The sequence below is a fragment of the Amaranthus tricolor genome, chromosome 15, assembly GCF_026212465.1.
Source record: "Amaranthus tricolor cultivar Red isolate AtriRed21 chromosome 15, ASM2621246v1, whole genome shotgun sequence".
Classification (NCBI taxonomy): domain Eukaryota; kingdom Viridiplantae; phylum Streptophyta; class Magnoliopsida; order Caryophyllales; family Amaranthaceae; genus Amaranthus; species Amaranthus tricolor.
The window spans coordinates 859,430-874,321 of record NC_080061.1 but is presented as its reverse complement, the minus strand read 5'-3'; the positions used below and the strand labels follow the sequence as shown (position 1 = coordinate 874,321).

General features: G+C 34.1%; 1 protein-coding gene across 2 annotated transcripts; it reads right to left on the bottom strand.

Moving 5' to 3' along the window:
- Positions 1 to 292: 292 nt before the first annotated feature.
- Positions 293 to 14,881, bottom strand: LOC130801511 (COP1-interactive protein 1). 2 transcript variants are annotated; one of them, XM_057665377.1, is made up of 4 exons: positions 14,637 to 14,881; positions 12,125 to 12,185; positions 8,114 to 8,287; positions 293 to 7,728 (listed from the first exon to the last, which is right to left on the bottom strand). In XM_057665377.1, exons 3-4 carry the CDS (start codon positions 8,208 to 8,210, stop codon positions 548 to 550), a joined length of 7,278 nt encoding a protein of 2,425 aa, XP_057521360.1. In that variant the 5' UTR covers positions 8,211 to 8,287; positions 12,125 to 12,185; positions 14,637 to 14,881; the 3' UTR covers positions 293 to 547. The 2 variants fall into 2 exon arrangements, with proteins under 2 accessions (XP_057521360.1, XP_057521361.1); XM_057665378.1 differs by lacking the exon at positions 12,125 to 12,185.
- Between the last annotated feature and the right edge of the window lie 11 nt (positions 14,882 to 14,892).

Genomic DNA, 14,892 nt, shown 5'->3' with positions numbered 1-14,892 from the left:
TATTATTGATTATTGCGACTTGCTGTTAGTGTTTAGAGATGCTCCGTGTCTTAGCAACGATTACAGTGGAGATGGATATTTTCATCCTGAAAATGTATTTCATTTAATAGTTTTGAACAAAGTGCGAAGATAAGGCTACATTGCATATAATATTGTATCGAAATTACCTGGAAACTGAAACTGCATCATAATGACTGTTATGATAATTGCTACCAATACTGCATTATTGCATCATCATATTGGTTAAAACAAGTTGAATTGAAGGTGAACATCTTAGGAAAAAAAGATCAACTAAGAAACTGAAGACATTTATTTTGATAGTATCAGGTAAAAGAATAAATCCAGTTCTCAGATTTCTGGATTTAGGAGAAAACACCAAAAAAATTATCTGTTTATTAGAAATTCAAAAGACAAGATAAAGACATTAGAGGATATACATCTATTGATGACAGCTGAAAATTATAAGAATTAAGAACAATACTTGATGCAAAATTCAAAACCAAATATAACCCGAGAAAAGGGAAAACAAAATTTACCAGACGGTATTCTATCTACCCTGGCTTCTCTGTGCATTCACTTTGGAGACCATCATCTTCAGCTCCTCATATTGGATCCGCACATTATCACACCACAAACACAACTGCCTAATGGCTTGCCGTTTCTCTTCCCCTAGGGTAGTTAGCCGCTCTTCTTGCTCTTTTAGTGCAACATCCATCTCACCAGTTGCCTTCTTTAGCTCGCTCACTGCTACAAACAATTTTTCTTTTTCACCCTTTTCACTGTCAAACTCGACTTCGAGTTTTCCAATCTTATCACTCATCATTAGTCTCTGTTCCTTCTCGTTTCTCAAATGTTCAGTGACGCTGATTAGCTGATCCTTTAACTCGCATATTTCAACATTCCTCCCCACTGCACAATGCTTCAGAATTTGAACCTGTTCTGACATATTGAAGATGATATTTGAAAACTTATCTTGATCATCCTCGAACTTCTTGGTGGTGGACTTCATTTCAGCTAGCAATCTGTTCATATGCTCTGAAATGTCCATTATCATTCCGCGATAAGCTTCATTATTAGCAGCAAGTACTTGAGAGAGCCTTGTGACTTGATCTTCTAGCTCTTTGCATTCTTCTTGATATTTCACCTTTGCAATTCTAAACCCCTCTTCTTTCTCGATCAGTAGTTGTTCTGTGATCCTCAACTTTTGGTTTGTTAGGCGAAGCTGTACTTCAATAGTGCGGGTTTTCTCCCACGCAGTCTTTTCTTCATCTGTAGCGACCTCTAGATCTTTTTTCAGGTTTTCAACTAGTAACTCAAGTTCTATAATCTTCTCATCTTTTGATTCAGAACTCATGCTCAATTCTTCCTTTAATTCCTTGATTCTCCTTTCTGCTTCTTGGATCTCCGACTCCCTTGCTTGAACACGACTTTCAAGCTGTTCCCACTGCTCTTTTCTGTTGTTCATTTCATCTTCTAATTCCTTCACTGTCTTGAGATGATTTCCTATTTGTGCTTTCAGTTCAGCATTCTCGGTTTGCAGCAGATTCAGACCCTCTAAATATTCTTGTTTCTCCTTCTCAATCTGAGCCTCCAACTGGCTTTTTATGGCCCGAATTTCTTCAGACTCCTGCTTCAAATAGTCAATCTCTGCCCCTAAGGCTGTGATCTTCAAAGATGCTTCATTCTCCCCATCCTCGAGCCTTTTCTGCATAGCAGTTGACAATTCTTCTTTCTCTTGCAATGACTTCTCCAGCTCTTGAATCCTGGTTTGCAACTTTTCTATCTCCTCTCTTAGTTGAGTCACCTCATTTCTGGTTGTCCTCAATTGCTCTTCTAGTCCAGTTTTATGGCTGTGAAGCTTTTCAACTTCCAGATCTCGGTCCTTCAACTGGGCTGTCAGGGCTTCCTTTTCTTCAAAAAATAGCTTCAGAAGAACATCACTGCTAGTGAATTTCTCATGCAAACCTTCTACCTGCATCCGATATGCTGCAATATCCTCATCTTTTCTCTCGAGATCCAATTTCATCTCTTTTTCTTGAATCTGTAAAGTCTTCATTTCATGTTCCAATGAGCTGATCTGGTCTTGCAATTCTTCGATCAGAGCTGATGCTTCGTCGCCTTTTGTAACTATCAGTTCCTCCAGTTGACTTTTCTCAGTGCACAACTTTTCTATTTGCTGTGTGATTTCATTTACTTGGGAATTAAGGGCTTCAGTTCTGACATTTGACTCGTTCTCGGAAAATTCTAGTTTCTCCTGGAGAGAAGAAATATACTCTTCTCTCTCCTTTGACATCATCTCCATTTGTGAAATCTGTCCCTTCAAAACTGTTATTTCTTCACCCAGCTCTCTGGCTTCTGCATCTTTACCCCCAAACTGTTCTTCCAATTTTCTCTTTACCCCCATCAATGTCTCCAAATCGAGTTTCAAACTATTCGTTTGTTCCTCGAATGCCTTTATTTGTTTTGAAGATCCAGTTGCATGTTCATCATGCATTGCCCTTAGGGATGAGAATTCAACTTCCCGCTCAGCTAATTTTTCTTTCGAGTTATTCGCCTCTGCTTCAAGCTCTTCCACTCTATCATGTGCTGCCTTTAGATCGTCGCTCAATTGAGAGATTTTCTGAGAAAGAGAGTTCTTTTCCTCTTCTGCAGATTTCATGGACTCCTTCAAGATTTCTGTCTCTTGTTTTGACGAATCTAGTTCGAGTTTCAAGTTGCTGATATGTTCCTCCAGGGACTTAAATTGTTCTGAAGATCCAGTTTTATGAGCATCATGCATGTCCCTAAAGGATGAGAATTCAACTTCCCGCTCAGCTAATTTTTCTTTCGAGTTATTCGCCTCTGCTTCAAGCTCTTCCGCTCTATCATGTGCTGCCTTTAGATCGTCGTTCAATTGAGAGATTTTCTGAGAAAGAGAGTTGTTTTCCTCTTCTACAGATTTCATGGACTCCTTCAAGATTTCTATCTCTTGTTTTGACGAATCTAGTTCGAGTTTCAAGCTGCTGATATGTTCCTCCAAGGACTTTATTTGTTCTGAAGATCTAGTTTTATGAGCATCATGCATCTCCCTGAAGGATGAGAATTCAACTTCCCGCTCAGCTAATTTTTCTTTCGAGTTACTCGCCTCTGCTTCAAGCTCTTCCACTTTATCATGTGCTGCCTTTAGATCGTCGTTCAATTGTGAGATTTTCTGAGAAAGAGAGCTGTTTTCCTCTTCTGCAGATTTCATGGACTCCTTCAAGATTTCTGTCTCTTGTTTTGACGAATCTAGTTCGAGTTTCAAGCTGCTGATATGTTCCTCTAAGGACTTTATTTGTTCTGAAGATCCAGTTTTATGAGCATCATGCATCTCCCTGAAGGATGAGAATTCAACTTCCCGCTCAGCTAATTTTTCTTTCGAGTTATTCGCCTCTGCTTCAAGCTCTTCCACTCTATCATGTGCCGCCTTTAGATCGTCGTTCAATTGAGAGATTTTCTGAGAAAGAGAGCTGTTTTCCTCTTCTGCAGATTTCATGGACTCCTTCAAGATTTCTATCTCTTGTTTTGACGAATCTAGTTCAAGTTTCAAACTGTTGATCTGTTCCTCCAAGGTCTTTATTTGTTCTGAAGATCCAGTTATATGAGCATCATACATGTCCCTGAAGGATGAGAATTCAACTTCCCGCTCAGCTAATTTTTCTTTCGACTTATTTTCCTCTGCTTCAAGCTCTTCCACTCTATCATGTGCTACTTTTAGATTGTCGTTCAATTGAGAGATTTTCTGAGAAAGATAGTTGTTTTCCTCTTCTGCAGATTTCATGGACTCCTTCAAGATTTCTGTCTCTTGTTTTGACGAATCTAGTTCGAGTTTCAAGCTGCTGATATGTTCCTCCAAGGTCTTTATTTGTTTTGAAGATCCAGTTTTATGAGCATCATGCATGTCCCTGAAGGATGAGAATTCAACTTCTCGCTCAGCTAATTTTTCTTTTGAGTTACTTGCCTCTGCTTCAAGCTCTACCACTCTATTATGTGCTACCTTTAGATCGTCGTTCAATTGAGAGATTTTCTGAGAAAGAGAGCTGTTTTCCTCTTCTGCAGATTTCATGGACTCCTTCAAGATTTCTGTCTCTTGTTTTGACGAATCTAGTTCGAGTTTCAAGCTGCTGATATGTTCCTCCAAGGAGTTTATTTGTTCTGAAGATCCAGTTTTATGAGCATCATGCATCTCCCTGAAGGATAAGAATTCAACTTCCCGCTCAGCTAATTTTTCTTTTGAGTTATTCGCCTCTGCTTCATGCTCTTCCACTCTATCATGTGCAGTCTTTAGATCATCGTTCAATTGAGAGATTTTTTGAGAAAGAGAGTTGTTTTCCTCTTCTGCAGATTTCATGGACTCCTTCAAGATTTCTATCTCTTGTTTTGACGAATCTAGTTCGAGTTTCAAGCTGCTGATATGTTCCTCTAAGGTCTTTATTTGTTCTGAAGATCCCGTTTTATAAGCATCATGCATATCCCTGAAGGATGAGAATTCAACTTCTTGCTCAGCTAATTTTTCTTTCGAGTTACTCGCCTCTGCTTCAAGCTCTACCACTCTATCATGTGCTACCTTTAGATTGTCGTTCAATAGAGAGATTTTCTGAGAAAGAGAGCTGTTTTCCTCTTCTGCAGATTTCATAGACTCCTTCAAGATTTCTATCTCTTGTTTTGACGAATCTAGTTCTAGTTTCAAGTTGCTGATATGTTCCTCCAAGGTCTTTATTTGTTCTGAAGATCCAGTTTTATGAGCATCATGCATGTCCCTGAAGGATGAGAATTCAACTTCCCGTTCAGCTAATTTTTCTTTCGAATTATTTGCCTCTGCTTCAAGCTCTTCCACTCTATCATGTGCTACCTTTAGATCATCGTTCAATTGAGAGATTTTCTGAGAAAGAGAGTTGTTTTCCTCTTCTGCAGATTTCATAGACTCCTTGAAGATTTCTGTCTCTTGTTTTGACGAATCTAGTTCGAGTTTCAAGCTGGTTATATGTTCCTCCAAGGACTTTATTTGTTCTGAAGATCCAGTTTTATGAGCATCATGCATCTCCTTGAAGGATGAGAATTCAACTTCCCGCTCAGCTAATTTTTCTTTAGAGTTATTCGCCTCTGCTTCAAGCTTTTCCACTCTATCATGTGCTGCCTTTAGATCGTCGTTCAATTGAAAGATTTTCTGAGAAACAGAGTTGTTTTCCTCTTCTGCAGATTTCATGGACTCCTTCAAGATTTCCGTCTCTTGTTTTGACGAATCTAGTTCTAGTTTCAAGCGGCTAATATGTTCCTCCAAGGACTTTATTTGTTCTGAAGATCCAGTTTTATGAGCATCATGCATGTCCCTGAAGGATAAGAATTCAATTTCCCGCTCAGCTAATTTTTCTTTCGAGTTATTCGCCTCTGCTTCAAGCTCTTCTACTCTATCATGTGCTACCTTTAGATCGTCGTTCAATTGAGAGATTTTCTGAGAAAGAGAGCTGTTTTCCTCTTCTGCAGATTTCATGGACTCCTTCAAGATTTCTGTCTTTTGTTTTGACGAATCTAGTTCGAGTTTCAAGCTGCTAATATGTTCCTCCAAGGTCTTTATTTGTTCTGAAGATCCAGTTTTATGAGCATCATGCATCTCCCTAAAGGATGAGAATTCATCTTCCCGGTCAGCTAATTTTTTTTTTGAGTTATTCGCCTCTGCTTCTAGCTCTTCCACTCTATCATGTACTACCTTTAGATCGTCGTTCAATTGAGAGATTTTCTGAGAAAGAGTGCTGTTTTCCTCTTCTGCAGATTTCATGGCATTCTTCATTTTTTCTGTCTCCTGTTTTGATGAGTTTTGTTTGAGTTTCAAACTGTTGATCTGTTCCTCCAATGCCTTTATTTGCTCAGAAGATCCAGTTTTATGAGCATCATGCATCTCCCTGAAGGATGAGAACTCAACTTCCCGCTGAGCTAATTTTTCTTTCGAGTTATTCGCCTCTGCTTCAAGATCTTCCACTCTATCCCGTGCTACCTTGAGATCATCGTTCAATTGAGAGATTTTCTGAGAAAGAGAGGTGTTTTCCTCTTCTGCAGATTTCATGGCATCCTTCATGTTTTCTGTCTCCTGTTTTGATGAGTTTAGTTCGAGTTTCGAACTGTTGATCTGTTCCTCCAATGCCTTTATTTGCTCAGAAGATCCAGTTTTATGAGCATCATGCATCTCCCTGAAGGATGAGAATTCAACTTCCCGCTCAGCTAATTTTTCTTTCGAGTTATTCGCTTCTACTGTCAACTCTTTAATAGTATCCTGTGCCACCTTTAGATTGTCGTTCAATTGAGAAATTTTCAGAGAAAGGGACTTCTTTTCCTCCTCCGCAGATTTCAATAACACTTGCAAGTTTTCTGCCTCTTGTTTTGACGAGTCTAGTTTGAATTTCAAGCTGTCGATCTGTTCCTCCAATCCCTTTATCTGTTCTGAAGATTCAGTTATATGTGTATCATGCATCGCCCTCAGGGATGATAATTCGATTTCCCGCTCAGCCAACTTTTCTTTTGAGTTATTCGCCTCTGATTTCAGTTCTTCCACGGTTTCTTGTGCCATCTTGAGATCCTCGTTTAATTGAGAAATTTTCAGAGAAAGAGATCTGCTTTCCTCTTCAGCAGCATTCACGGACCCCTTCAAGTTTTCTGTCTCTTGCTTTGATGAGTCTAGTTCGAGTTTCAAGTTGTTGATCTGTTTCTCCAATGCTTGTATTTGTTCAGTCGAACCAGCTGTATGAGCATCATGCATCTCCCTTAGGGAAGTGAATTCTTTTTCCCGCTCAGCCAACTTTTCATTAGAGTTGGCAGACTCTGCTTTCAGCTCTTCCACAGTATTCAGTGCCTGCTTGAGTTCATCGGTCACTTGCAATATGTTTTGAGAAAGAGAATCTTTTGCCTCTTCAGCAACTCTAATGGACTCCTTCAAGCTCTCAATTTCCTGTTTTGATGAATCTAGCTCCACTTTTATCTCAGACACTTCCTTTAAAGTCGCCTCCAATTCTAGCTCAAGGTTTTTCTTCTCACTCCGCAACTGATCAACCTCGCCTTTTAACTTTTCTACATTGTGGTTCTCTTCTTCAAGTCTTTTAAATGCATCTTCTTTTTCAGTGGCTATATTATCTCGCTCTTTCATGAGTTCTTCAATTTTTTGACTCAGTTCAGATTCTGCCTTGACAGAGTGCTCTAATTTTGACTTCAAAGCTTCTCTATCTGCCAGGATATCCGATTTCTCAGAATCCAGTTTTTGAACCTCTGCTTTCAATTCTTCAACTGTTCTGTCTGAATCTTCTTGCTTTGATAATACTGCCTTGTACTCTGATTCAAGAGCCACTTTCTCATTATGTATGGCCGCCAGCTCATTCTTGAGATCTGCAACTGCGAGTTTTGTCGCTTCAAGCTCTTGTTGTAATCCATCACTGGCTTTATTTTCATCTTCTAGTTTACCGTTTTTGCTTTCTTTTCCCTTGGATGAATGATCAGAGTCTGAGTCCGATTCTGAAGAGGAAGAAGAAAATTTCTCTTTCTCCTGTTGTGGTTTGTCAGCTTTCTCCTTCAGTTTACCAGTGAGATGATCATAATGAGAAAAGAGTGATTCATACTGTTTGTGGAAATCCTCTATGAGTTCAGCAATAGGCCCTTTTTTCGATTCCTCATTTTCTTCATTGCTTTCCACAAGGTTTAGCAATTTTTTCTTCTTCTCCTCCATATCTGAGAACATACAAGAACTTAATTAGTTCATGAATTTAATCGATCTATTCCAGACGAAAGACTTCTTATTTCAGCAAAAGCAAATAACAAGTGTGGACTTGTCTAGACTGACAACCTTTGGCTACTTGCCATGGGGAAGGTAAAGTTAATGAATGCATTGATTATGTAATTTGCTACAAAAAAAATGGTAAAATTGTATTTTCAGAAATACAGAGAAGCCAAGATATGCAATTATTCTGCAGTTTCGCTTGTCGTATTTGCAGTGCATTTTCATAAAATTATCTTTTCATTGTATACATAGCTAAGCTGTAGCACCCAAAATAGGCCACTGAAACACACAGAAGGCTGGAAGAAAACTCGAGGTTTCCATGCTGAAAGAGCGTACCTTTTCGCGTTTCTTTGAACTTCTCATGTTGTTCAGGATCGGTATGCTTTTCAATAAAAGACTTTATTGAACTTCTGATGCGATGCTTCCTTGTCATTTTGGCTTAAGCTTCTCACTTCAAATTTAAAATTTATACATCTGTTGAAGCTCAAGACAGGAAAGATGATGTAGCACCTGGGTTACAAAAATGCATTAGCAAGCTAAGTTCTGTTACTGGCAGCAGCAAATAGAAATTCCTGATTATATATTTCTTTGTCTCTTTCATTTTGAACATTTAACTTAAAAAGCTCTAGCATCAAAATTTGAAATGTTAACAATTGAGTGGAACAGGGAAAGGAAATTTGAAATGTTAATAATTGAGTGGAACACGGGAAGGCAACTACTTTTGGTTTACATTTGCTTGCTACAGTACTACCACCATTTGAAGTACAAACAATCTTATGGTTTTTCTCTCTAATTCTCCTTTTAGCTTCGCACTATCTCCTTCGTCATCCCCAATCATCGACCTTTTATTTTTCTCACATCAAGAGTATCTTTTTTAATACTCTTTCCTACTTTACATATTTCCAATGACAAAAATTATTTCATTTCCAAGAGAGGATTTTCTCTCCCCCAACCACATTCCTATTGAAGAGAGTATCATCTCTTCATTTTCAACATCAATAAGGTTCCACTATTCCTTCCTAGACTCATTCATGAGGAAGGCAATTCCTCATGAATGTTCATGCTCTTATACATTATAAAATATTATGTGCCTAGACTACATAAACGTAAAATTTATTGTATACTGGTGTAAAAGTTATTTTTCTCTCATTGAACTTACTTTATTTTAGTTGCTATATTTTCTACATTACTTCCTCATCATAATAGCATTGTTTTAATACCATTGTGTGTTTTATAAGTAGCCCCGTTCTTAAATAAATTCTATTGATTTGAAATCAATTAAATGAGCTTTTTTTTAATTTTTTTTAAGTAGCCTATTTTATTACGAAATTAACTCATTTATTCTATTAAAATTACATGCATATTATGTACAATAACATAATTGTGTACCCTATGTTACAACGCAACGAGATTCCATGGTACCTCTATAAGTAGTGGGTATAATTAGAATCTAACTATCCCATATTAGACTAAACTTGCACCTAGGTGTCGATCAACCTAGTCTTGTGTTTTAAAACCAAACTAAACAATTGTTTGATCTTCACTACAGGGATCCAAAGGATAGCAATCAAAATCTTTGCTCTTCACTACAATCATTTTGATTGTCTTTTGTATGCATAAGTGAATTTGTATTCTGACATAAGTGACATCACCAAAGAAACAAATAGTGACTTTCTAATAAGAGAGCGTCAAACGATCCACTGACCCAAAATAAACAATACCAACTATTATGTAAGCTTGCGCAATTAAAATTAGCCCCAAAATGAAAAGATATTATTCCTATTAGTAAAAGCAAACCTCAAATCACATAATAAAAACAATCTGACGAATATATGGATTGCACAAAAAAGTGTTTGGGTGTAAATAAAAAAAATATTCTATATAATAAGAACGAACTGTTGCAAAACATCAATGGTAGCAAATTCTAAAAAAATTTCACAAAATAGCATTATACTTTTGACATTTCACAACTGAACTTATAATTCAACGTTTTTTGGGCATTAATGTTACGACAGCTTAAATTCCAAAAGTACAATATTATTTTGTGGAATTTTAAGGAAAGAAGATTACTGTATTTTAATGAAAAAGGACAAGTGTAAAATAAAATTTCACAACTTAATGTATAATCTAACGTTTTTTAACATTAATGTTACAACAACTTAAATTCCAAAAGTACAATATTTTTTGTGGAACTTATTTTAAGATTTACCACCACTTACATTTTTACTAAAATTTATATCTACCATATAAAATATCTCATATAAAAAAAATGGGAGGAAGTATTTAAAACTTAGCGGACTCCAACTTTATTTCAATAAAATTAAAGATAGCCAGCTGACATATACTTATTAAAAAAAAAAAAAAAACAGCTTACATATACTCGCAGTTTAGCATTCCTAAAAACACGTAAAAACAATCATCATCAGTAAATGTTCTGGTCATCATAAGAAGCTCAAATAACAAGAAAGGATTCCGAAATTTCTGTCAATAGTTCAACATTACTCTTTCTCCTTAATTTACATTATTTTTTTGTTTTAATATGTTTCAATAATTTTGCTCCGTTTCTATTATTCAATATAATTATATTGCTTATACTTTTTATATTATTTCTTTTACTTCTAAATATCATCATCTTATCCAGTGTATTCCGCCCATAAAATTATAAGCAGAATCTGAAAAAAAAAAAACTGACAACAACTCATACACATAAATATCACATTATCTTAAAACATTATATCCCATCAATACTAAATGACTAAAAAAAAGCAATACCGCATGAAGTATTTTAATTTAAATCATTGACTACTTACTGTCTAGTGTCTACTGCACTTAAAATGACAAAAATCATGTGGTGCCACGTAATGTCACACAAGAAGCTAAATCAATCAGCATTTTCTTTTAGGAAAAAAACTCAATGAAAACAGCTCGAAAGCATGACAGAAATGAGTTGTTTTTTTTTTGGAATTGTCTACTGTCTTTAACACACACTGCGTACCAATCGAGATTGGCGCCACTTATAACTGTAACACTTTTAAAAACACTTAGAATAGGTCGAATTTTAAAAACACTTTTAATGAAAAACATGAGCTAAAATCTACTCATGAAAGTGTTACCACCACATTTATTTCTAATAAAATAAATATAAGGCTTAACAACTAAAAAATAATTTAATAACTTTGAATCCAACAAAGGGTCTTACAACATACGAAAAGACTAAAACGCAATCTATGTCCATATAAAATTTAAATAACTTAAAATAAAATTTAAACTGAAATACGACTCTATAAAAGCTATGTTTCTAAGTGATCCTCACCCCACAATTCCCACTTAATCAATAATCTGCAACATAAGAATGCAAGAAAAACAAGGGAAAAACTCCTAAAATCAGGAAATTGAGTAATTCCAACTCTATCCCATAAAACGATTAAGTTTGAAAATAAAATATAATCAAATTGAAATAATTTTAGAAAATAATATATAGCTGAGTTTAAAAAAAACAATTTGTGAAAACAATATATATAATATCACATAAACCAATTTATTAATTTGATACTTAATAATGACAAACACATAATCACTTTTTAATTTGAGGGTACGAGAACGCCAGTAGGCCGAGGCTTTACCCCTATACCTACTTCATCAAGAGGTCGTCACCCCAAATAATTCAAGGCCAGCAGGGTAGTCTCAGAGAACCCTAGTGTGCACAACCCTTCTACTTGGATCACAACAAATAAAAGGAAGACCAAACATCGTATCAAGTATCAGAAATAATAATACCTGTCGGCAGCTATACTAACCAAACAAAACAACCTGTTCATCACCCTTATACTTAGATTACAATAAATATAAGAGCTTCATTTCCCTCATGTTACACTTTACGTGATTTAATATATTTTAATAATTAGTCGCGAGCATACAAACATATAATCAAACATACATTACACATTTTATTTTATAATCATAGGTTTTTCCAAGAAAAATATATCTCAAGAATATTCAATTGCAATATTAATATCATAATATTTTCTCCCAAATTCAATCACATTTAAAATCATTATTAAAATAATAACATAACTTCATCAAAATAATAAAATTATAAGTGTTTCTTTTTCAAATTAAACCGTATCTAATTTCTTTATCAAAATAATAATATAAATTTTATCAAAATAGTAATTATAAATTCAAGTTTGACAAAAATAATAGTAGATATAATTTGAGATTATATAAAACATAATATCATACAAAATAATGTCATATAAAATCATGCATTCTATTGAAACACATTAATTATCACTTAGCACATAATATTAACGGGATAGTCCTAATTAGATGAACATTGAGAATTACCTTGTCACGCGATCCTAGACAAACGTACGTTCCTAATAATCTTTGTCTACGAATCCGCTGTCTACACGATAAAATAATATATCTCAAATTAATACCCCAATCAACCAATAATAAATTAAAAGACTCTCGTTTTATATATATTTAAAATGGCAGTTCCAAAAAAAGTAATTAGGAATTTTAAGAGTAGTGCATAAAGAAAAGGAGAAAGGTTAAAACCGTAATATGATTAAAAGGATTTAAAAAGAAAAGAAGAAAAAATAAGAAAAGAAAAGTTAAACTTAGGAAAAATAGAATTGGGTTATATAGAATCCAACCCACGAAAAGAAAAGAAAGGGAAAGAAGAGAGAGGAGTAAGGAAGAAGGGCTAGCTGCCAGCCGTCGGTGGCCGCCGGTGGTATCCCAGTGATCGCCGTATCGCCGGAAAACTAAGGTCAGAAAAAATTATATATATATATATATATATATATATATATATATATATATATATATATATATATATATATATATATATATATATATATATATACTTCTTCCGTTCTATATTACTTGCTACATTTCTGTTTTTAGTAATAAAACAATCATTTAAAGTTCTATCTACCCTTATTTTTATCCTACTCTATACTCTATACTCTATAATAAAATATATACTATACTCTATAAAGTAACCTAACAACCTATTTTTCCTTATTCTTTTTCAATTAACAATAATAAAATACTATACTCTATAAAGTAAACAATCAGCTACAGTATAGGTCAATCACTTTTCTTAATTCTCGTGCCCATGCAAATGTAGCAACAATTATGGAACGGAGGAAGTATATATATATATATATATATATATATATATATATATATATATATATATATATATATATATATATATATATTCTTCAAATAAAAAAGATGGGTGTTTTTCATTTAATAGTATAATTTTTTTTTTTGGGTGTTTTTGGGTGTTTTGGGTGTTTTTCAAATTCATACTTTTATTATCAAAATCTTGTCTTCTTTTGATTAAATTTTAAGCAATTGGAAGATAGAGAAAGTAGTTTGTCGAAGAAAAAGGAAGTATGGGTAATAATGTGAATGAATTAAGGGTAATTGATTTAATTTATAGTGGGTAAATGAGGTTAATTATAAGATTTAGAGGGAGAAGTGAAAAATTATTTGTTAATAAGAAGTAATTTTAATTTTTTCTTTTTTTTTTTAAAAAAAAAGGATGTTACAACCACAGTATACATGACCAAACATACGTCACATTTCACATGAAACTTCCCATAATCTTCGTTGATAACATTAAAGATTCAAAGGAAATTTCTCAATAAGTTATACTTTCAGGTAAAAAGAACATTTTCAACGTCTCCAGATTTCTACTGTGATAACATTTTCAGGTAAAAAGAATTAAAGGAATAAATCAAAATAAGTAACCGATAATAATTTGCAATTTTAAGGAATAAATTTGCAATTTGATAACAGTGAAACGTAATCACTCTTCACTAGAAACGCTTTAAGTTATTAGCGCCTTATCTCTTTCCTTTTGCAATTTATTATTCTTGTTACCAATTTAATTCTAACTATTGAACTTTGATTTGTTTTATACTTTTATTACACATTCTGAAATGATACAAAGTAGTCTTACCTTGAATTTGCTACACCTATTAAGGAATCACATAATAAGTACAGAAAATTAAAATTAACAAAGACTATTAGTTTTAAAATTTTAAACAACGTTGTTCAAAATATTACTATGATAATTGAACGAAACGTGACAGTATAATCACCAAGAAACTTATTAGTAAGCAAAAAAAAAGAAGGTTTATTACAAAATAAATGATGCAAAAGAATTTGGGAACAGTAGTCTGAAAACTAAAAATAAATATGCTAATTTACACCTCGTTTTATTTTCTCCTTGTTCAGATAATAATACGAGCTTATAAATGTTTACGACGAAAAGTGACAGACGTAGATTTTTAAAAACAAAATATTAAAACAGTGCATGAAACGGAAAATTTTACGGAAAACATCAAAATCGGAATTATTAGGACGAAAATGATCGAAAAGCTAAACAAATTCTTTGTGTGATGGAGTAAAATTAATAAAGAAAACGATTATTGAGTCACTAAAACTAATCAAATTTATGCCAATTGACTAGAATTCCAGATACTATTGAGTATGTCACGTACTTCTAAATCCAGAATGATCGAGTTCAAATACTCAAATAACCGTCGAAATTCTTGATTAGAGAGAGAAAAAATAAGAATCAAGATTTCAGGAGCGTGAATCTGATGAATCTTCAATAAAGTAACAGAAATTTAAAGAACCTTATACAGCTTTCCACATAAGCAGAGCAAAAACTATTCAGAAAAAGTTAAAGCTTATCACAATCTTTTAAGCAATTTAAAATGATCAAAGAACAAATCATAATCACAAATTCAACATAAAATCATCTGATTTCGATAAATCAATCCAAAATACGATAATTGATGAATTAGTCATCCAGAAATATGAAGTTTACCAGAAGAGAAACGCTGAAACACTCCGCTCCTTCTCCTTCTGCAGAATTAGTAGAAGTTGAACCACCAAGATTCAAGAGAGAGAAATAGTGATGGGGGTGAGAGAGCGTTTTGCAAAGAGGATTTGTCTGATTTGGAGCCTAGAAAACAAAAGGGCATAAAATGACTTGTATATGATTTTAAGCTTCAGAACAACCAAATTTATCTTCTTTTTCTTTTTGAAGGAATTATGGAATTTTAGTATTGGAATCTTTAGCG